This window comes from Nannospalax galili, unplaced genomic scaffold, assembly GCF_000622305.1.
Source record: "Nannospalax galili isolate Female #2095 unplaced genomic scaffold, S.galili_v1.0 scaffold393, whole genome shotgun sequence".
Lineage (NCBI taxonomy): Eukaryota > Metazoa > Chordata > Mammalia > Rodentia > Spalacidae > Nannospalax > Nannospalax galili.
This window is the reverse complement of record NW_008333371.1, coordinates 712,689-737,197: the sequence shown is the minus strand read 5'-3', so window position 1 is coordinate 737,197 and position 24,509 is coordinate 712,689. Positions and strand designations below refer to the sequence as shown.

Here is a 24,509-nt window from a genome sequence, read left to right as displayed (position 1 = left end):
GGCTTGCTCCCTTGGCTCCTGCTCAGCCTGCTTTCTTATGCAACACAGGCCCACCTGCCCAGGGGTGGCACCACCCACAGTGGGCTGGGCCCTCCCACATCACTCATCAAGAAGATGCCCCTCAGACATGGCCACAGGCCAGCCCAATAGAGGAAATTCCCCGATTGAGGCTCCCTCAACCCAGGTGTGTCAAGTTGACACTAAAGCTATCTAGCACACCTGCTTTGTAGATATCCAACAAAAATATCTCATGATCTGTTCTTATACCTTCTACCAGGTGGCCAATCTGAATCCTAAGGACCTCTCCTATACTTTAAAGGATTATGTATTTAAGGAGGTTCAACGTGACTGGCCAGGATACAATGAAACAGATAGAAGGTCACTGGAGTCGGTGCTCTCTAGGTAAGTTTCCTTTTTCTTTTTTTTTTTTTTTAAGTGGTGCAAACAGGGGGCCTAGAGAGGACTCAGTGGTTAAAAACACTCATTGTTCTTGGAGAGGACCTGTGTTACATTCTCAGCACCCACATGGCAGCTAACTACCATCTGTAACTGCAGTTCCACTAGGGGATCTGACACTCCTTCTGGCCTCCACAGGCATTACATAAATGATGCACATATATATGTACAGCCTAACATTGATACACATAAAAATAAATAAAATTAAATGATACAAATAAGTAATTACTTTCATCAGTGTTATTTTAGTGTTGCGGTGGGAAAGAGCAGCAAGGATAGTTTTCTGTCATGAGCATTCTAAAGTTCTCTTCATTACCTGGAGTATGTGTCCTTCACAGAAAACTAAATCCATCTCAGAACACTGCTGGCACTAGCTGTTCAGAATCCCCCATGTGCTCCAGCAGAGATGCTACATCTTCTCCTCAGGTATGTCATAAAGTTACAAAATCATAGGTTCGCTGGGACCTCAGGGCAGTTAGTCAGGCCCTCTGCTTTATACATGAGGGAAAAGAGGCTGAGGGAAACTGTACACCTTGTCTGGCCAAAGCCCACAGTTAATTCATGGCCAACCAGAGCCTAATTTAGGTTTTGACTCCCAGTCTAGAAATCTTTATACTATACTGCACTGCTTGTTAGAGTATTTAATGCATGCCTTGCTTGCCATTTTTACATTTTAGATTTATTATCAGATTCTCTGCTTTTCAGTTTGGTCACTAACTGGAAGGTACATCCAATTCCATACAATCCTTGAGCTATATGGAAAATTGAAAATATTTAATTTTGTCTGAAGCCTGTCTAGAAGAATATTCTTGAAAAATGTTTGCAATGAGCAAATTAAAAAGTGATAGCATTTCTGTGTGCATTACCTTAAAGCTTTTTTCAGCTTGACCCTCATCAGAAGACTCTAGTCCAGTTTAGAGTTCTCCATGAGAGAATTTCAGTGTCATGGGTGCTTTGGACAGATGTTGGGAGAGGCCACCCACCCACTCCAGGACTGATCACACAGTATCCCCTCTCTCTGCCCTATTCCTAAGACCCGAAGAAAAGCAGACAGATGTGTGAGGAACACTAAGCAAAATGTTGGTCCATGTCAAAGTGTTAGAAGCCTGCTGTAAGGAAAGCAGTGGGATGAAAATGAATGAGCAGTTGTATCTTTGCGTATCCATCATCTGTGGAAACCTGTCTTTTAATGCTATCTACTATGAAGTTTCTTCCACTCTGACTGAATTACATACTGAGTACAAAATTGAAAACAGACTAAATTAATGAGTTGATTAACTATTATTTTCTTTTAAGCCAAAATACAAAATATTTAGTTGTGACTTACATGTTTTCTACTTTCAACGGTTGAATTTCCTTGATAACTTATATATAATTATTTTTTATTACTGGATTGAACTAACATAACATGATTTTTAAAATACTTCCATATCAAATGAACCACTTACAAAGGTCTAGCTTACAGTATTGTGAATAGATATGTACAGGGGAAAAAAATTATATGACATTTCAACAATGATAGCAATACTTAGAGAAATTACTCTAAAAGTACTGGCTAGTTCACTGTGTGACAGGTAAACTGATCAATGACAGCCAAAATATTCATAACTGGAGCATTTTAGCCCATTCGCATGTGGGCATATTGCCATTTACCAGCACTTATTAGTGCTCACAGAATCAAATGGTACAACTTGCTTTCTCTTCTCACTTACTAGAACTAGGCCAGACTTGGCCAGCAGTGGCGGGCAGCTGCTTCTATTTAATACTCTTCTGAGCAGTCGAATCTGGAGGAATCAGCATAGTCTCTAGGAACTTAGGGTGCAGTTCAAGATCAGAAAGAATAGACTTGACACTACAAGAATGTGAATGTTCCAGGTTCTGCTTTTGATATAAGAATTAAAATTTATTTCACTTTTGGTTTGGGGTTGTTCTAGGTGTTCTTTGGTTTTGTTTTGTTGGTTTTGTTTCTGCTTAAGCTTGAAAGAAATTTAGTATGATGAATAAGCTTGCTCAGCTGTTTAACCAATGATGTGTGTATTGAATTTATTCCATTTTCATGCAATCATTTTTATTTCCTTCCCCTCCCCTTCAGAAACGACCTTTGGACTCAGATTTCATTGATCCCTTAATGAATAAAAAGGCTCGAATCTCTCACCTGACAAATAGAGTACCACCAACATTAAATGGTCATTTGAATCCCACCAGTGAAAAATCTGCTGCAGGCCTCCTGCCACCCCCTGCAGCTGCTGCCACCCTTACCCCCTCACCGCTGCCTTCAACCCACCTGCCTGTCTCAAATCCTCCTCAGACTGTAAATTCCAACTCCAATTCCCCTAGCACTCCAGAAGGCCGGGGGACTCAAGACCTACCTGTTGACAGTTTTAGTCAAAATGGTAGCATCTTTGAGGACCAGCAAGACAAATATACCTCTAGGACTTCTTTGGAAACATTACCCCCTGGGTCAGTTCTAATAAAGTGTCCAAAACCTATGGAAGAAAACCATTCAGTGTCTCACAAAAAGCCCAAAAAGAAGTCTAAAAAACACAAGGAAAAGGACCAAATAAAAAAGCATGACATTGAGACTATTGAGGAAAAGGAGGAAGACCTTCAAAGAGAAGAAATTGCCAAGCTGAATAACTCCAGTCCAAATTCCAATGAAGGTATTTTACATTTATTAAAAATAATAATATAAAGCCAGGCATAGTGGTACATGCCTTTAGTCCCAGCCCCCAGGAGGTAGAGGCAGGTGGATCTCTGTGAATTCAAGGCCAGCTTGGTCTACATAGCTAGCTCCGGGATAGCTGGGGCAACAGGGAGACCCTGCCTAAAATAGACCAATAATAATAATAATAATATGAAAAAAAGTGTGTTAAATGAACTTGAAGAGCATCTTAATACTGAGCAGTTTTTTCTTTTATCTTACAACTGTCATTTCAGTCTCTCTTTAGCCAAGTATTAAGCATGATTTCTATATTTATGCATATCTATAATGACACATGAAATGACCTTATCGTTCTCCAGAGACTCCCTTTTAGAAGGTGGACTTCCATGCTCTCTTCCTTATCTGTTATGTTATTGTTCAGCCTCAGCGTGACTGGTATGTGCCATTCCTGAGCTCATGTAACCAGATATACAATTAGCAGCAGAAATATTCATTTCCTTCTTTCTCAAAAGCCAGAGACACCCCTGCTTTAATTATTATAAGCATGGGGAAAATGTCAAATTCTTTATAAAGCAGTCAAGGTAAATTCCATTTCCTGATCTGTGAGATCATCTTCATTTGCAGTGAAAGCAATTTGTGTTTCACAAGGCCATTGCCTATTATTAGCTTGATAGAGCTTAAGGTTTTTTGTTTTGCTTTTCAATTTTGAGCTCCTGTTTTAGAAAACGAACATCGATTGTTATTCCATATCTTGTTCATAGTACTGAAGGCCTGAAATCCTTAGATTTTACAGGCCATTTTTACCATATGAGAGAAGCTCTAATTATTTCCTTTTCATAGAATTTGCAGAGGAGTTATAAAGTAGCATGATATGGTGCCTTTGTTGGTGTGGATTTGGTGTATTGCATGTCAAAGCATATCTGTTGAAGGATGTAGATCACTGTAATACTGAATAATGACCCAAATTTAAGGATTTTTCCAGCTACACCTCCCTCTCCCCCCCACACACACTTCCACCCTTAGATGGTGATTCTGAGTCAGAGGCTAGTCCCAGGAAGACTGGATTCCAGTTTACTGAGACCTACTGTAAAATCTTGTGTGTTCTCAGAGGTAGAGACCTGGATAAACAGGTCTAGTCTCTTGGAATTCTTCCCTAATGGTATGCAGGAAAACTTTTCAGAAACACGTATGATCATCACAAACCAAGGACAGATCTAGACCCACATCTCTGTATCTGTTGGAATTGCTCTGGCATCTGCAACAAAGGGGAAATATTCTTGATGTTCTTACTTGAAGACTCAAGATGGTATAAAAGTGTGCTCTTGTAGCCAAAGCTGAGTCAAGTATATATAAGTGAGCAATAGGCCCAGCAAGTCTATGTAATTTATTTAGTGTACTTTATTTTTTAAAATGTTTGACAAAGAAATTATCAGATATTCCCATTTGTTTATAATGAATATATATAGCCAGCAAATTAGAGATTGAGTTATTATTTTGAATTTTAAAAAATGTATTAAAGTCTGAACATATCTCCCAAAATGGTGTATTTAAACAAATGGAATTTTAACATCATAACCATGAGTGATTACAACATTCTTTTTCTTGTTTTCCTAAAAAAAAAAAATCTATTTAGCATGGTTAGAACCAGAGATTAGAGAGTATAAATCAGCATTCAATAATACTTTGTTTTTAACTTATGGGAAAACATCTTACCCAGTTCTACTGTGTGCATATGAAAAGGGGTGGCAATAAAAATTACAGTGACCAAAACAGTTTGCTACATGATTTTATTATTTCATCTGCCTTGTTTGAATCCCATGAAAAGTAGATGTTGATGTAAAATTTGTATCTCCCATTGTCTGGCTGCATCTGCCACCACAATCTTTGAATTGCGAGGCAGATGCCACAACTGTTGTTGAAAGAATAGTAGATTGACCTTGGGTTAAGATGGAATTCCTTTATTGTGCAGACACTGCAGTAGCCAGGGTGCTTTAAATGACTGGCGTCAGTTCTGCTGGCACTGGCCATAGGCCTCTATTGTTCGTGTTCAATTGTATTCCTTGCTTACTGTTGCTTATTGAAGTGGAAGAAAAGAATTTGAGGAAAAGTGTTCCAGACGTTTCTAATCTGTTTTAGAATTTGAGGGGTTTGATAACCATACTGGTTGATGAAAGCTCTGGTTTTTCCCCCCTTCATAGGAGTTAAAGAAGGTTGCACTGCCTCCATGGAGCCTTCTTCAACCATTGAACTCCCAGATTATTTGCTGTAAGTTTTCTGTCTACCAATGGAGAAAGCTATTTAATTTTAGAAAGTTTGCAAATTCTTTTCCCATAATTTGCAAATCAAAAAAGTAAGAAATTCCAGAAATAGAGTCCTGGAGTCACCTCTGCAATTGAAAGCTGCCATTAAGCCTCATGTCCCAGATCCACCCTTGTCTACCGGAGCAGGTTGCGCCTCCCCTGCTCAAAGCTGTGTTCATTGGCCTTTTAAGTATAGAGAAGCTTGCCCTTTGTTCCAGGGCCAGGCCAAGCATTTGATTATGGAAGATTTCAGGGATCTGACTCTTCAAAGCTGACAGTCCATCAATGCACAGCCTCTAAAGGGGGCCCAAAGTGCTGACAAAGTGCTTGAACCTCTGCACTTAATAATACTGAGTAGACATAGGTTCACTTTTATGTAAATAAAGGTCTACTCTCAAATTAATTTTAAGAGGAAAGAATAGTAAAATTTCATTTCACCAGTTATAAATTTTTCTTGTTGTAACAACAAGTTGCTAAATGCTGAGCTGGGAATGTTTTTGTAACTGCTTATCACAGAAATTATAACTTGGACATATAATTCTAGCTTTTTCACACAATAAAAGGCTTCTCTAAGAAGAAAATAATTAAATTACAAGTGCCTAGAAAAATAAAGCATGAAATAGCAAAAAGATCCGATGGCAGATAGCTTTGAAAAAGAACAAATGTGCAAAATAGGTAGAATGTAGAAACAAAAATAGAATCTGAGCTCTATGGACTTTTTGTTTCTGTTAGTATCATCTTATAGTGGACAAAGTTAAGTAATGCTTTTAACTTTGCTTTTTTTAGGAAGAGAGAACATTTTAGACTTACAGATGTGTTGTTTCCACATAACCCTAGCATGAAAGCTACAGTCACTGGGAATGAGAAAGCATAAGCTGATTATTGTCTCTTAACTAACAGGAGACTGAGAAGCCATGCTAAGTACTCTGCCATCTGAGATAATGCAAAGCTTTAGAGTTCTGTGAGGGAGCCTTGAAAAGCAGTGGCCTCCAAGTGGTCTTAGGCAAGCAGCCAGCCTTCATGACGGCCCCTTGGCTCCACTGCAGAGGGCTTTCACCTTTCCAGCTGCAAACCCACTTCTCCTTAGACTTCTGAAAGTCAGGCCTTGGAGAGACACCATCAGGTCGCCACTAAGATTCTCCCGTCCCGTGGTGGATTTTAAACCCCTCTTTCATTGGTAGTAATATATTCCTGTTACATTCTGCAAAATCATGTGGGGAAACTAAAAACTTAGACTTTTCGTCCTGAATTCCAGCCTGCTGCTGTGTTTGGCAGCCTAATTAACTAATTCTAAATTTAAGAAGGTTTTTTAGGTTACTGTTTAAGAATTATTGCTACATCTGCCTCAGTGCATTTTTTATGTTTGTCACATTTCCAGGGCTGTTACTGTGTGCTTAATTTACTTAAAAGCAATTTATTTTTCCAAAACTAAAAACTACATTTTATACCCACCAATACAACATTCTCTAAAAATGATGAGAACATTACCAAAACACACAACTTAAGTTGCCTCGTAAATAAAATCAAAAGGAGGTGCTATAAAACCTTCATGATCAGTCTTTGGATAATTCATATTTAACCACAGTATTGCTAATTCTTACATAAACAAGAATTTTTTGTAACTTATTGTTGTGCATTACCCCATCTATATGCATTTTTATTCTGTCACTGAATTAAGAACCAATTGTAAAATAAGAAATTTTGTTAAAAATACTGAAGTATTTTTTTATTTGAATTCCAGTATAATAAAATAGCAACATAGTTGTTGACTTATTTGGTGTTTTTCCTTAACAAAATTATTAAATAAAATTCTGAGGGTCTGATTTTGAAAAAGCAAGATAAATACATTACACCACAAATTAAACCTGAGTTTCAAGATTGGCTTAGCCTTTATGCATACACACACACACATATGTATCCTTATCCCTAGGAACCTCTTTCACCCTCGGGGCTCCCTCTGGTGTGCAGTAAGACAGCAGTCTGGGAAGGACTGCTTCCCTGTGTGGCTAGCTGTGTTCCTTCTACAGCTGAGACACCAGCAAGGCAGCTCTAAATCAGCATACTACCACTGTCTCAATTACACTCAGAAAATCCAACCTCCACACTTTCTAACTCAGCAGGAATAAAAGTATTAATGAGGACACTAAGTTTGTGCACGCTTCACTTTTCTCACATTTCTAGCAAGGCATCTGTGATGCAGCAATTTAAATAAAACTGGAAAGATTATATAAAACCTCTTGGAGAGGAATGAGCTCCAAGATGTTACCACAGTAAAGGATAAATGTGCCTTCAAGTTGTATCCTAATGCTCTTGCTAGCTGTCTGAAATCTCAGCTTTTATCGGAAATAATAAAGGAACTTTCACATTGTATGACAGAGGCACAGAGGGCAAAGAACCAGGCCTCATGTGATCCTAGTTCTCAGACCATGAACTAATAACAATATTAAAATGGTATTTTAACTTATTTGCCACCATTTATAATCTGGTAATTCTGAGGAATAGTCACACCCTAAAAGCAAAATCCAGATTTGTGATATTTTATTAAGAAAGTAAATTAGACTAAATAGGACTTTACTGACTTTCTGTTGTATATAGCATGATTTACTGTTTGAAAAGAACTAGAGAAATAGCTGGTGTTTGGTACTGCACATTTGTAATCTCAGCATTCAGGAAATAGGGGCAGGAAGATTAGGAGTTCAAGGCCAGCCTCAGCTACATGGTAAACTGGAGGTTAGTTTGGACTCTTGTCTCAAAAATCCTAAATGGAGAGCTGGAAAGGTGGCTCAAAGGTTATTCCAGAGGACTGGAGTTCAGTTCCTAGTACCCACATCAGGCTATTCACAGCTGCCTTCCAGGGGATCCAGTGCCCTCTTCTGGACTCCAAGGGCGCCAGGCATGCACATTGTACACATACATACATGCAGACACACACACACAAATACAAATAAATAAATCTTAAGAAATAATCATACAAAAGGAGAGGGGACAAGCTAGAGAAATTTTCTTTTTGATAAATTTGTCTAGTTAGAAATAACAGTAAAGGAAAAGAGGGAGCAAGCTGGAGACCTCTAGTTGAAAATTTCTGCTTCCCTGGGTTCTGAAAGACACCTCCTCTCACCAAGCAGTGGCTCCAAGGACAATTTTGACTTCAGTGTTCAGTAACTATGTGGCATTCTTCTAGTGTCATGTTATACTTCTGCTGTGATAGAACTTGTAGCAGATGGCTTGGCCTATTCCATTGGTGTGCTAGTGAATTGTTTTGTATAGAGACAGGCTCAAGGAACAATCTGGGTAAACAATTTTCTTTTTATATAGGTGCATTTTATATAGATGTATAATCTTTTCCACATTTGTTCTTCTTCATGGACACTCTTAAGGACTTCTATGTGATCATTTCACCGGGAAGGTCCTGGGAAGGAAAGACCTGGCAGCAAACCAGGATATTAGTGATATGTGCAAGGAGGCAGTCTCTAAGTATTTGGCTTAAATCCTGGACTCATGCCACCATGTTTATTTCTACTCTCCTTTTGTTGTTGTTGTTGTTTTCTTATTAGAAAATATATTGCTATCGTCTCCTATGAGCAACGCCAGAATTACAAGGATGACTTCAATGCTGAGTATGACGAATACCGGGCTTTGCATGCGAGGATGGAGACTGTAGCTAGGAGATTTATCAAACTGGATGCACAACGAAAGCGCCTTTCTCCAGGCTCAAAAGAGTACCAGGTAAACGAACTCATTCTTGGGTGGACAGACCTTTCTTTCCATGGTCTACCAACCCTAGCCATCTCACTAGCCTTCAGGTTAACCAAGCTGTCTAGCAATCCAGCCACTCTGTTGCTTTAAGAAACAACATATTTGAAATAGTTCTTGAGAAAAAGTAAGCAGGGTGGGAAAAACTGTGTGCCACTATAATATATTAATTATTGCAGAACATACCAAACATGACTAAATAAGAAAAAAACTGGGGTGGGGGGGCAGCTGGAGAGATGGCTTAGCAGTTAAGAGCACTGACTGCTCTTGCAGAGGACCCAGGTTTGATTCCCAGCACCCACATGGCAGCTACGAACCATCCTTAACTCCAGTTCCAGGGGAATCCGAAGCCCTCTTCTGACCTCCACAGCATTGCACAACACAGGTGCACTCAAATACATGCAGGCAATACACTCGTACACATAAAATAAAAATAATAAAATATTTAAAGGAAATAAAAGAAAAAACCTGCATCTTATAATTCACATACATGTTCCTAGGTATGGCATTTTCCCCTATAGCTTCTGTTTCACAAGTGTTTATTTTTATTTTTATTTTTTTAATATATTTTATGTGTATGAGTATATTGCCTGCATACATGTGAGTGCACCCTTGTTGTGAAATGCCTCAGAAATCAGAACAGGGCTTTGGATTCCCCTGGAATTGGAGTTAAGGACTGTTCATAGCTGCCATGTGGATGCTAGGAATTGAACCCAGGCCTTCTGCAAGAGCAGTCAGTGCTCTTAACCACTGAGCCATCTCTCCAGCCCCGTGTTTATTATTTTTTATGACCTCATTCTAACTTAGACTTTTAGGAAAATTGCAGGCATAGAATATAAAGGAGATATAATACTATATTTAATTGAATCTAAGTTTTCTTCAGTTGAAAGAGGCACCATTGTATTATAGTCTGGTAGCTTAAACTAGGATACATTATTATTTATCCTAGTTTTGTTCAATTTAAAAGAAGTGCATATCTTAAGTTATGAAATAGTTAGAATATAATACTATGTTTCCTTTTTAAACAAATGTTATGTCTGCACATATGCACTTATGCCCTGTTTAATGTCCTCTTGGTATCCCTTATATAAACTGAGGGACATTTTGATAGTGTACACTGTCTTTTGCTGGATAGTGCTGCAGTAAATAGCCTTGTATTTGCATCCTAAACAAGGCACATAGATCTGCAGAATATGTAGAACCACTGATGAGTCAGTTTGCATTTGGCACTTTGATAGCTGTTGCCACGTTGCCTTCCATAAAAATGGTACCAAGTTAGCCAGGCGTGGTAGTACAAAACTTTAATCCCAGTATCTCTGTGAGACTGAAGCCAGCCTTGTCTACATAGTGAGTTCCAGGTCAGCTGGGGCTACAGGGAGACCCTGTCTCACCACCTCTATTTCCTACACCAAAAAAGGTTTTCTCTTCTTATTTCTAATTTTTTTTTTGCAGAATGTTCATGAAGAAGTCTTGCAAGAGTATCAGAAGATCAAGCAGGTGGGTATCCACACTGCGGCTTTCTGGCTTGTAGTTGAGAAGTGTTATAAATTCTGTAACCTAATTCCTCACTTTTTTTTTTTTTATCTGCAGTCTAGTCCCAATTACCATGAAGAAAAATACAGATGCGAGTATCTTCATAACAAGCTGGCTCACATCAAAAGACTAATAGGTGAATTTGACCAACAGCAAGCAGAGTCATGGCACTAGAACTCTGCTTGGACCAGAAGATGTGAATAAACTTAAGCTTATTTATTTAAAATTCCAAATGAGTTGCTCTAGAATCTAAAAAGATGAAACTTTGCCTGTTGAAAGTTTCAGTATTAGTAAACTTGAGTTACTTTTTTTCCTTCCATTTTACTTTGCTTTCCTGCATTTTGAAGCTGCTTTTTTTCTGGTCCTTCCCCCGCCCCACCTCCTCAAGACTTGTTTGTTAATAGAAACAATTTTTTAGATATTGGGGATCCAGTGTCTATACTTCAAATCAGCTTTTCCTTGCAAACTTGTGTTTGTCATTAGAAATGATTTTTTTTAGGTATGGGGATGCAATATCCACACTTAAAAGTTGTGTGTATTTAAAAAACAAAAACAAAAAAAAAAAAAGCCAATAACAAAACAGTAATGTGCAAGATGAATTGCTTTTGGATAAACATAAGCCTATTTTCTGATCTTTCTTAATGCGAACTCTTTGCCTTAAATGGTAGACTATTTAGATATTTGCACAAAATACAAAAAAAATCAAAACATTGTTTTGGAGGGTTCAAAAATAGAAAGTTGTGTGAGTATATGTGTTCATTTTTATGCACATACATATATATATATATATACAGGGCGACTTGCTCTAGAATATTAAATGTGCCCTGCAAGTTAAACCCCCATTGCAATGGTTGCCTTAAGGTGTTTGCTAGTTGTATACATGGTGTGGTTCATCATTAGCTGCACTGCTTCCCAGTGATCACAGCAACGGGAGGCACACTGTGGCCTACCAGCGTCTGAAAACATGTGTTCAACTTGTATGTCTGCGGAACTCATGTGGATGTGAGCGTGCATGAAGGTAAAAGCTGCTACTCCCAGTAGGCCAGACGCTCAGGTTAAACAACTGATGAGTGTTACTGTAGGTTTGTTTTTGTTTCTGTTTTTCCTGTCAAGTTTCTACTTCTATTGTGGAAGACAAAAGCATTTCCATTTCAACAGTTTGTCAGCTTTATTAATGTTGGGCAAAAATTTAGATGTTATAAAAATGAAACAGATCTATAGTTTTGGGGCAAAATTATAAAGTTAAATGTGTAGGTAACCTATTTATATACTGCTATAAAGTATTTTTTGAAGAGAGATATGCAAAGAAGCTATTACCTACATGAGATGTATATTTAAAGATTTTTTTTTCATCCTGGATACCAGGAATATAAAAAAGAGTGAATATATTTAACCATAACATACTGTGATTCATCAAACAGCACAAACTTTCATTTCATGGAGTTTATCTGTTGACGTTGATTTAAACTATCACTTGTTTTATCATGTGGGAACGTAAGTTATGTGGTCAAAAATACAAGGATTTTGAACTAATGTTGATTCAAGTTGTGTTGTCTTAGTGTATTGTCTTTTCAAAGTGCTGCCAGTTGAAAAGGGAAGCATTATGTTTACAAATCTGTTTTGAAATGTTTGCCAAAATTTTGGTAGTATCTTTAATAAAGATGTTTGTCTCCGGCATCCAAAAAAAAAAGTGAATAACTTTGTTGTGTGTCGTTGTAAACCAGAAAATAGTAGTGTGGAGAAAATATGACATGTTGATTAACTTTCCTCTTTGGAATTTTTCTAAAACATTAACTGGAAAGATTAGATAATATATTAAAAATACACAGGGTGTATTAATATTAAAAAGAGACCCTTTCACATTACAGCAAAGACATTACTGCACAAATTTGATTTCTATGTAACATAGACTGCTTAGGGAATTCCATTTCTTATAGCCTTGTGGTCCCTGGTGCTCTTTCTTTTATCTCAGAATGAGTACAGTCATTACATGTTAATTTATCTCCAACTTTCAGCAAAATGAAAAAAAAAGAAGCTTAGTTGGGGCTAAATTTGGTCCTCGTATTTCCACGGCAGGGCATCAGTGGTGTTATTTTATGGACATGCTGGCCTTTTGATGAAAGATTGTATGCTGCTATTTCCTATGAGCAATGTTCCTCAAAGCAAGGTTCTTGGACTGCTGGTATTATCCAAATTAGAATCTCTGGGTAGGACTCAGGTATCTGCATTTTCAATTCCCTATAGGTGGCTTTTGCAAGCAAAAATATGAAAGCTCAGTTGATTTAGATGTAGCTCTAAACTTTTCAGTCTCTTAATCTCGAAATGTTGAATTAATTCTAGGTTAACTATTTGGTTTGTGTTTTTTTTTGTTTTAGGTTGGCTTGGGTTAGGCCCATGCCTGTCAGCAGATGCAGATCACTACCTCTGCGTCCTATGAGACCCCTCAGTTGTTTCACTACCAGCTCTTGTTTCAGAACCTATTTATAAACAAGACTTTCAGTTTGTTACTAGTCACCCCTTGGAACTCCTACCCACCTACACCAGCACATCTTCTGGTGTGCAAGTTGGGTAACAATGGAAACTGGAGATGCTTTATGGAAATCCAGCATTGCAGTCTGGCATTGCACACCTATAGACTTGACCACATACCAGTAAAAGCCTTAATTTAGATGTTATTGTAGACATTGGACAGATCCTTGCAAAATGTTTATCTGTTACATATTTGAAAGCTATAAATTTCTGAACTTATTGTTACCCAGGGTTACATCCCTTTTAAAGATGGTCATGGGCCTATTAAAATATTTATAATTCTTTTTTATCTCCCACTGCAAGATTTTTAGATTCTTGCAAATGACTACTTCGCCCAATGAGTGGCTACTTAGCATTAGTTACTCGAGTGGAAGAATACCATTGTTTTTTTGTTTTTGTTAGGTAGAAACAGCACTGTCAAAGTGAAATGAGTTGTGCTGTTGTTTTTTTCATCTCATTTCATCTAAAATAATATAAATTCTTGAAGATTTTTACCAATGGCCACAAACTTTATAATGAATGAATAGCTAAGTTAAAGCAAAGTGAAAGATTAACTGTATGTGTTTTTTTAATGTGGAGAGTTAATCTCTTGTCTTGCTGGTTATTTCCTTGGCACACTGTTATAAAGGTTAGCGTCCAAATTTTTTTTTAGTTGAGCTTTTGTACATTTCATATAATCGTTCTTAATTAAATTTAAACTCCCTCCCCCATCCATGCCCCCCCTAATCCCCCACCGGATCTCATGTATTCCACCATACATGTTAAGTCCTGTCCAGTCAAACATTTGTACCCAGATGTCCTTCAGTGAAAATTCATCCACTGGAGTCCAGTCAGTGATTATAAGTAAGGCATACTCTCCCTCACCCAGTAGTAATCAGGTTCCAATAGTTCTCAGTCTAGGGTCAGCCTGCACCCATTTCTCTCCCTCTACTCTGGGCTCTTGTCTGATTGAGTTGACATGAGTCCTGTGCTTGATGCCACCATTGCCACAAATTCACATGTGGAAGCTTCTAGTGGCCTGAAAGCCTCTGCTTCCCTGTGTTCATGAACCAGCCCTGGCTCTTACAGTCTTTCCACCCCCTCTTCCAAAATGGTCCCTGAGCCGTGGGTGGGTGAGATTTAATATAGAAGTCCTATCCAGGAACACAGTCTGCAGTCTCTTATTCCTTAAAACTTGGCCAGCTGTGGCCTTTTGTGTGCATCGCATTCTGTTGTATAAGGAAGTTTCACTGGTGAGAGTTGAGGGATGCATTAGTTTTCTCTCTACCCCTCATTTTGCTGTGTTCCATGAACCTTAGGTGTAAAGGTTCAACTGTAGATGTGTCACCTAGGACTGGACATCTCAGACACATATTCTCTGTGTCTTACCAGTTGTGGAATTCTGCAGTAGCTTCCATTTGTTGTAAAAAGAAGCTTCTTTGATGAGTGGTATATGGTATGCTTGTTCCTCAGATAACAGTGCCACTACTGCACCAACAGAGGGAGTTTGCTATTCCAGTGGTTATGGTTATTGGGCTTTAGGGCTGGCTTGGACCATTGATTGATTTTCTCCTTTAGCAACTTGGTATATCATCATCTAGCATTATGAGAGCTAAACTTCAGGTAGAAGGCTTCCAAGTCAGTTCCTGGTCTGATGCTCCAAGTCCTATATCCAAAGTATGTCCTGTCGTCAGCAGTAGGATCTTATCTACTAGTTCTGGGAGATAACTAAGAGCTTTGGCAATAGTCTCTGTTATTTTGGAAGTCTCTTGGACCACTCTCACCAACCATTCAAAGGGAGGTCTCTTCTGTCTGGCATGGTGTTCCTTGCCAAACAGCCCCCAGGTATACATCTGCATTAGTATTGAGACACTGTATGTGCATTTCTCAGGGGGGGTTGGGGTATGTTCAGTAGTCGCTATCACAGAATTATGTCATCAGTTCTTAACATTACTACATGCATTGATTATAAAAATCCAGTATTACTTTTCTTTCCTTTCTGATTGATCTTATAACCCTTGTAGGAATTTTCTTTTCTTTTGAAGTATTCACCTTAATATGTAAGACAAATGCACACTTGCATGTTATAAGCAAGATGTTGAAATGATGTTTAAATAGAAGGAGTCCGTCAGTTCCAACACTGCCTGGGTGCCTTATCATCTCTATTAGTGTGTTTTTTGCTTCTGAAACTTGGCTGAAACTCTCAGCCTTTTCAATGACAATGTGAATGGGTGTCAGTATGCTTGGAATACACCTTTACTGCTTCTGAAGTTCTTACATTTTATTACTTTCCCAAGTGTTACTGAACCTTATTTGCACTGGATGGGGGAAAAAAGTCATAGCCAGCACTTTGGGAGGAAGGTTTTGAGAAAGGCTCTTAACTGATACTAATGAAGGCCACAGATGTTGTCTGTGTTCTTTGTAACCTGGAAATTGAAAGTGAACAAGACTGTGAGGCTCATTTCAAACTATTTTTGAATAATATATATATATGCATATATACACATACACACATATATATATATAGTGTTTCTGCCACACTATGTTAAGCCTCTCAAGGGTAAAATGTCACAGGGGGCTTTTCAGTTGTTAACTATGTGGTATCCCCCATTCTACACCAATTTCAACTCAGTAAAAATACTAACTTTCCAATTCTGGTACCTGTTTTTCCTTTGTCTCCTTTCAAGGATCTTGACTTTGTCTTTAGAAAAAACAAAGCCCATGACAAAGGATGCCCTTAATATAAATTGTATCCTGGGACAGAGAGATCACTTGTCAGTGACTTTAGGAAATGGGAACAGGGTATTTGCTCCAGGGCCTGGCCTGTTTTGTAAGTGCTAGGACATGCTGGTCAGAGGCCACATTAAAAGACTAGCAATAGCTCTAATTACCATTTGTTGAACGTTCCTATTTGTTTCAGTTTTGCATGTATCATCCCATTTCTCTTTACCTTCTATCTCCATTTTATACCTAGGTAAACTGAGGCTTAGAAAAGAAACTTGCCCATCACACAGCTAGGAAATGTACACCCATCTGTGTTCTTAACTTCTCCAAATTGTCCTCCTGTGTTCGCATCAGCCAAGACGCATCTTCAGAAGGTGACAATTCTAGTGATATCACTCAGAGCCGACTAAACCCTTTTGATTTGAAAGAAGTAGAATTGGGGGTTTGGAGTGATGCCTAGTGGATTATTCTTGGTGAGCTGATTTGTCTGAAACAATAGAATAAATTTGAAGGGAAACCAAAGTAGTTTTTGAGAACAGATTGTTTTCTGCCCATCCCCTTTACTTTTGACTGTGTTCAGTCTGAAACATTGGCTGTTTGAAAATGGGGCAGTGCAAATTAGAAAGAGAAGGGCACAGTCTTGTAATATTGTTGTTTTTTTATAGTAAAAAGCTGTCCCAGAAACAGATCTCTAGCTTTAGCAGATGCCCAGTTTAAATTAAGTATAAGGACATCTGAAAAACTAAATAGTTAAGCTCTGTTTTCTAAAATTTTTTGAGGGAATAATTTTGAAGACAATAAAGGAAGCTTTAGTTGAGTGCTGTTATTAAAAGTCTAGAACTGTTGGTGTCAGCACCGACTCTGGCTAGGTTTACAAGGAGCCTCAAACATGAATGAGGCTCCAAAAGTCATTCTGTGTCAGCAGCTCTTCCCATCAGACATCTGACATTATATTTGTTTTCAAACTTCTCTCTTTGTCCTTGGCTCTAAAGTGAAACTGTATCTCCTCATTGAGCTATGGAAGAATTTTCATTACCTAAAAGCATTTGAGAATTTAATGGAAAATAGCTACCTAACCTACAGGTTATCTGCCCAATGCAAATAATATTCATTGAAGCATTGCTTTCCAGTGGTGAGTCCATTTTGACTGATTACAAAGGGGGCTAAGGCAGAGAGAGGCTTGAGGTTTCGAGGTGGGGTGTTTGGGGTTTATTGACTGCTAGACATACATACCTGCTCTTCTGGTTCTGCCTTTCAGAGATTGGGCGGAGAGGACGGCAGTGGCAGCAGGTGGCTCTGATATTTTGTGATTGCCTAATTCTCAACTTGGGAGTCAGAGATGTGTCATTTTCAACTTCTGCCTGCCTGATTCAACTGACCCGCCAAGCTGGTTTTTCCTATTGCAGTTAGATCGTTAGTACAATATGGGAATTTGCAAATGGACAATAAACACCCCGTCTAGGTCTATGAAATATAGGAGAGAACTTCCTAAAGATGAGCCCACATTATTAGCCGTTGTGTTTGTGTTAACCAGCAAGGCAGTGGCTTCAGCTTCTGCCTGCTCTTCCTATTTCTCAAATTCCCATCAGGTTTGCACAACCCCTTTTGGTGTTATGTGGTCCACCTGCTCTGCCTCACCAGCTTGCCTTCCTGCTGCTCACATGGCCTGCCTTCAGATTCACCAGTATACATTTGCTCCTCCCACCCCAAGGTCTTATGTGCTAAGTAACCCCTGCACCAACTGTAGCTTCTTCCACTTCCTCACTCAGCTAAATCCTCCTCAGCCTTAAGCTCTCTGCTTCAGCATTCCCTAACCTCCCACACTAACTCAAATCTCTCCACTAAATGCTCTTTTACATTTCGTGCTGCCACTTTGTGGTGCTTGTCACAATAATAATTAGATAGTAGCATTATAAGATTCCAACACAATAGAGACTATCTTGTTCACTACAGTGTCCTCAGCCCCTTGCTTAGTGTCTGGCACATAAAAGGTGCTCAATAATTTATTGGAAAAAAAAAGAATGGGGCAGAATCTTCATATGTCATATTTTAAATTAATGCAAAAGAGTTTGGATTTCAGCAAGAGTCTACTGTGTCGTTCGGGTGTCTGTGCCTTGCTGCTTTATCTTCTCAAAGTCACAATGTAGGCAGTCTCAAAAAAGACCAAACAAAAACTGTTTTTTACATTGATTTGGGTCCCAGGCATCAAACTTAGGTCATCAGGCTTGGCTACAAGGCACCTTCACTTGCTGAGCCATCTAGCCAGTCTGATTTTTTTTTTTTCAGTAGCTTTCTCTCACTTCTCAAAGACATGACAGAGAATAACAGTCTAAAATTGGTGCATTAATTTTCCATCTTAATTACAGCATCTCTAGAGATGTTTCTTTAAATTCAAACACATGCTTTTATTCATATTGATTTTGTGTCTAGCACTTGTGCAACCTTCCAAGTGGTAGACACTCAGGATAATCACAAAACTTTGCTAATAAGACTAAAGCTAATAGAGCCCATTAATATCATTCTTTAAAACCTGCCTTCATTTTATAACTGATGAAGCTTACTGACAACACATGGAAGAGCAAGATGAGGCCCCAAGAGCTTACATACTAGAAGCAGGTAGGGCTGAGGACAAGTCCCAAACAAGCACAGGCAGTAGCTAGAGTGGTTCAGAGCATAAAGTTAAGCCAAGAAGCCTGCCTTAGAGTCCTGGCTCTGCCACTCTCAAGCTGCAGATGGTCAAGGTTATAGTCTTCTGTCCTCAGTTTCCCATCTGTCAGGTGACATACCTGACACCTATTAAATTTTCTACATTTTTCTACTGCATATTTCAAAATTATTCCTTTCCATCTTTTATTAGAATGTAGAAATTGTGTGCAGCAATATACCTGACAAAAACAAGCAGCCAGTCCTGAATAACACTATTGGATTAATTTATATTTTTGCATAATAGTGACTGAGCTCCTGTGGTAGACAGACAGAAGCCAGAATATTTTCAAGACTCTATTTCTAAGTTTTAAAAACATTTTTATTGAATTTCTGTGCATTTCATATAATAGATCTTAATCAAATTTAGACCCCCATCTGAGCCCTCCATATCCCCCACTGGATTTCATGCATTCTGTCATATATGTTAAGACCTATCCAGTCAAGCATTTGTACCCAGTCGTCCCTCAGTGCAAGTTCATCCACTGGAGTCTAGTCAGCCTACCTAGAGTCACTCCCTTGAAGATCTACTCTCCCTCACTCAGCAGTCATCAGTTGCCAATAGTTCCTCAATTAGGGTTGGAGCCTACTTCCCATTTCTCTTATTCTATGGTGAGTTTTTGTCTGAGTCAGCATGGGTCTTTTGCATGGTGTCACCATTGTAGCAAGTTCACAGTAGCCTGAAAGCTTCTGTTTCCCTATATTCATGCACTGACCCTGGCTCTTACAATTTTTCCACCCTCTCTTCTGCAATGGTCCCTGAACCATGGGTGGGTGAGGTTTAATATAGCAGTCCTGTCCAGGAACATGTACTCTGCAGTCTCTTGTTCTCTAAAATGAGGAAGCTTCACTGGTGAGAGTTGAGGGATGTATTAGTATTCTCTCTACCCCATTCCACTGTGTTCCATGAAAAATATGGAATGCTTCACAAATTTGCATATCATCCTTGTGCAGGGGCCATGCTAATCTTCTGTGTATCATTCCAATTTTAGTATATGTGCTGCCAAAGCAAGCACTATTTCCAATTTTCAAGTACCACATTAACTGCTCTTAGTACCATGGCCTTCAACGATGAGATACTTATTCAAACTTTGAGATTAACTGTGAATAGTCTGTATTTTCCAATATCTTTATAAAAGATAGTTTTATTTTTTAATGTAAAAACATACTTTATGTATAGCAATACAATTTACATATTAAATAACACTATAATAGAATTTGATATACATTTAAACAGAATTTTCAGGTTTAAAAATAAATTTTTTCTTTTTATTGATTTTTTTTAAGAATTTCATACAATGTTTTGATTATATTTAGACACCCTCCCTATTTTCACCCTGTCTTAGTTTGTTCTTCATTGCTGTGACAAAACACTCTGACCAGTACCAACTTGGGAAGGAAAGGGTTTATTCAGCTTACATCTCCCAGGTCACAGTCATCAGGGAGCCCAAGGCAGGAACTCAGGACAGGAACCTAGAGGCGGGGAGTTGGAGCACAGGCCATAGAGGAACTCTGCTTACTGGCTTGCTCCCTTGGCCCCTGCTCAGCCTGCTTTCTTATGCAACACAGGGCCACCTGCCCAGGGGTGGCACTACCCACAGTGGGCTGGGCCCTCCCACATCACTCATCAAGAAGATGCCCTTCAGACATGGCCACAGGCCAGTCCAATAGAGGCAATTCCCTGATTGAGGCTCCCTCAACCCAGGTGTGTCAAGTTGACACTAAAGCTATCCAGCACACACCCTTCCCTCAAAAACTCCATGCCCAATTTCATGTACTCTTGTTTTTTATATATATTAAGGCCTATTGAGTCAAACCTATGTCCCCAGATGCTCTCCAGTGTGGGTTCATCCAACAGAATGTGGTCAATCTATCCTTAAAGAACTGACTCTCACTCTCCAAAAAACCACTGGTTACTAATAGTTCCTCAGCTAGGACTGGGGCTCCTACCCGCCTCCCCACTTTTGTGCTGGGATTCTGTCTGCCTTGAGCCTACTTGGGTCTTGTGTGTACTGTCACCATTACTGTGAGTTCATGTGAGTAACTGTCCAGCTATCTGGAAAACAAACAATTTTTTAAATCATTTTGGGGGCAGGCTGGAGAGATGGCTCAATTACTATTCTTGCAGAAGACCCACATTCAGTTCCCAGCACCCATGTCAGGCAGCTTACAACCACCTGTATCTCCAGTATGAGGGGATCCAACGCCCTCTTCTGGCCTCCATGGGCACCTGCACACATGTGGAGGCACATAAATTCAGGTACAGAACACATACATGTAAAATAATTTTTATTTTTTTAAAAAATCACTTTTCAAGCCTGACATGGTGACACATTCTTTAATCCCAGCACTCTGGAGGCGGAGGCAGGCAGATCCAGGCCAGACAGGGTCTCAACAACAACAAAAAAAAATCACTTTTTCTAAGTAGGTTGATGCTACAAATGTATTCAGTGACTAGCCATGTCTAATTCCTATTGTATTAATGGTCAGTGGAATTAAAAATAAAGCTCAACTTTGACAAAAAAGAAAGTTTTCTTAAAAGAACTTTTTGTTGGTAAGCCTAGTGCTTCTTACCACCTGTTACTAGAGGGCGATTCAGAAGGTTTATTGCAAATAAGATTTTTGGGGGAAAAGACTGCTGTGAAAATGATTCCTTGTACCTGTAGACTTTCCCTCCTCTCAAGGACAGAGTTTATTCAAATTAGACTCGCCTAAGGAGGGCAGAGAGGGTCTCCAGGGGTCTCCTAGCCACCTGAGCTATAGAACTCTACAGCTATAAGGGGACACTGGGGACTGTGGCAGCCACCTCACCCTTCCCCTCTCTCTGCCCCTGTTAACAAGAATATGTTGCGGTAGCAATTATCGCCACCCCACCTGCGCCTCCCTTCTCTTGCTTGTCAGCTGAACAAACTGCCCTGTTCTTCCTCCTGTTAACCTGTATATCCTTAACATCATTTCTTTGTCTTTGATTAAAGATAACCTGGCTTACACATGGTGAGAAGGCCAGTTCAGAAACAGAGACCTCAAAGCAACATGTGAAAAGCTTGGGAAATTATTGAACTGCTTTGTAGAGTCCCGTGCCCTGGCTCTGAATCCTAATTCTAGGATTATCAACATGTGACCCAGGGAAGTTTGCCTAAGCCCTGGATCTTCCTCCATCAACTCTGATAAATTAGGACAATGATTGCATATCATGATTTTGTATGGATCAAATGGAGATTATTGTATTGGACTAGAGTGTCTGAGTAGGGCAATCTTCAAGCCACACTGTTGTCATGTGTCCCCCTGCAAGCTGCCTTCAGAGATGAAGTTATGGCAAGTCCCATAATTTCTCTGGAACGCTGCACTTAGATAAGACTCATAGTCTTTTTTAATCTGGGTCTCATTTCAATAATTTGTAAACCTAGTCTTGTGTAATAGCCAAAGCTCTGTATTTAAAGTGAGCGCTCCACCCCTCTTCCAGCTTCAGCTTGCTTTAGGCTGGTTGTTGAGTGCTTCCTGCCCTCCTCCCTCCTCCCTCCTCCTGCCATTCAGCTTCCATCAGGGCTGGAGGACACTGGCAGGAGAGAGCTAAGGGACAGGAATGCTCTTGGGATAGACCTCTGAAGTTGGCCTTGGTTTTCTCCAGACACTGTCAGGTCCTTCCTGAGCATCTCAGACCCTTTTGTGGCCTCTAGCCACTGGCAGAGCCTCTCCTTTGGCCAGCCTTTACAGCTTCCCCATCCCACCTCCAGCACCTGCATCTCATAGCATACCCTTGGCTTTTTCAGGCAGAAACCAGATATCTAGGATCCCTTTTTAAATGGCCAGGCCATCATATAAACTAAGAAACAATGTCTTGGTTCCTACTCTCACTCCCACCAAGAAACAGATAAGCACGGGGGGCCCTCACTGAGGGTGCTGCCACTTTCTGAATGCATCCTTACTCTGCTATAGACTTATTTTCAAGCATGAATCACACACAGGCCTCTGAGTCCCTCCCCCATTCTTCTGAGGAGTCACAGAATCTATTTTTCTAAGAGGTCATCACGAAGCTTCTCCATTAAACAGTGGTAAGAAGAACACACCATCAGCTCACTGTAGAAAAATGTGTATAATGTCTTTAATATCAGCTGACTTTTCAGCTTCTATCCCTTATGAAAGGAACCAGAAGCTAAGATGGCCAGTTCTAGAGTTTTCTCCCAGCCCCTCTAAAAACTCCTGCCAATGTGGCTCAAGGTGTGACTTTCTACTGCGGAGGTAGACAGAAGTAGACAGAGGTAGACAGAAGTAGATGGAGGTAGATAGTAACTGCTTTGGGCCATCAGCCAAAGCTGTCAGAAAGTCCTGTGACAACCCTTGTTGCATAATTTTTTAGTTCCTCAGCCGTATCATTTTGTGTCCAACAAATATTTATGTGTACCTCAGCTTTGTACTTGGGAACAAGAAAACACCACTGCACAAGACAAATGTGAATTATGCAAAATGATTCCAGTTGTAGCAAATGTTACACAGTAAGTTTAGCTGTGAGAATGAGTAATTAACGGGGAACAGTAATGAGGAACCAATGAGGCCTCCCTGCAGAAGCAGCATGAAGCTAATGGTTACATGAGAAGACAGGACCAGAAGGAGAGAGCAGCCCAGAAAGACCCCTAGGAAGCCCTTTAGCACTCACTCAATGTATGTTTATCCAAATAGCTTCTCATTAGGAAAAGCCACTTAGGGTCTTTCTCTTTTGTTGTTGAACTTGTTCCCTCAGTTGCTGCTTTGCCATTATTAAGCATTTCTGGGGAGGTGAAACCAGAGGCTCCTCTCCTGCCTTTTCAGTTTATTGCCTTATCAGAGGCATATTGGTACTTGAGGTTCTAATCTGGTGGCCTTATCATGTTGCTAATCCCTGCAGAGGAAAGTTTCCAGAATGGACAGATATTATTTGAATGGGCCAGCGAACCTCAAACTGGCCTAAGAGATTTCACATAGAAAAGTTTGCGCTGCGGAAGGACGGTGGACTGTCTTTCCCAGAAATAGTCAAGACATCTGTCTTCCAAGAGGTGAGAGCCTACTGCATAATGAGCACATGGGAGAGCTAAGCTCTGCTGGTTCCCTCCCTGGGTGGCTGCTTCTGGAGTTAAGTAGCAAGGAGTCTAGGCCACATTTGAGAGAAAGAACAATAGCATGTGTACTATCAGCACTGTCACCAGCTCTCCTTGCTGCCAACAGTAAGGCAGAGCATCTGTGTGGTGTGACTCTTTAGGGTATCAGTGGGCAGGCAGGAAACTGAAACAATAGAACTGGAAAGAAAACACCAAAGGGTCGGAGAAGCTAAAGAAGTGAGAATGTGCAACATTAGTATTTCTTTACCTCTTGATGGTCTAGAATGCCCCTCAGAGAGTTCTCCACTTAGCCTTGCTCTAAGCCACCCTTAGTATGGGATGGAATGGCCCACCAAGAAGAAACGGCCCAGAAGAGTCATTCTGGGTGTCAGACAATAATGCATGTCTAGTGTCTGCACCCCAGTTTCTGTCAGCCTGCTATATGAGTTTGTCCTCTGAGCAAAACCAGTAAGGTCTCCTCACAGGCCACACACATTTTCCCTCCATGAAGTTCAGTTATTCCCAATGAGAACTGACATAAAGCTTCTTTGGCAGAAGGTGAGATTTCTGCCACCCAACCTATGCTCTGAGACAGGTGGTCATCATCGCCCTGTCTCCTCCCAGTGGCTAAACACCTGAGTTTCTTATGAAAATGCATCTCTTTCTGCATGCACTGCCCTTGAGACCATTCCACAGATCACTTAATGGCCCTCCCAGGCTCCCATCCCCTAGTCCAACCGTCTCCCTGTGCCGTGCCCTGCCTGGAAGTGCGATGCCATCCACCATGGCCAAAGCGAC

General features: G+C 39.9%; 1 protein-coding gene and 1 non-coding gene across 2 annotated transcripts in view; one reads left to right on the top strand and one right to left on the bottom strand.

Annotated features, from left to right (window-relative positions):
- The window catches only part of Ell2 (elongation factor for RNA polymerase II 2), a 72,969-nt gene extending 60,731 nt beyond the window's left edge, over positions 1-12,238 (top strand). The window contains exons 6-12 of the mRNA XM_008827976.3: positions 278-402; positions 795-882; positions 2,549-3,116; positions 5,317-5,383; positions 8,973-9,144; positions 10,624-10,668; positions 10,762-12,238. Of these exons, the coding sequence (XP_008826198.1) occupies positions 278-402; positions 795-882; positions 2,549-3,116; positions 5,317-5,383; positions 8,973-9,144; positions 10,624-10,668; positions 10,762-10,878 (1,182 nt within the window). The 3' untranslated portion in view covers positions 10,879-12,238. The remainder of the gene's footprint in view (positions 1-277; positions 403-794; positions 883-2,548; positions 3,117-5,316; positions 5,384-8,972; positions 9,145-10,623; positions 10,669-10,761) is intronic.
- Positions 12,239-19,548: 7,310 nt separating this feature from the next.
- LOC115069442 lies at positions 19,549-19,655 on the bottom strand. Its single transcript, XR_003848710.1, has one exon. It is a non-coding gene; the product is annotated as a U6 spliceosomal RNA (small nuclear RNA).
- Positions 19,656-24,509: the final 4,854 nt, after the last annotated feature.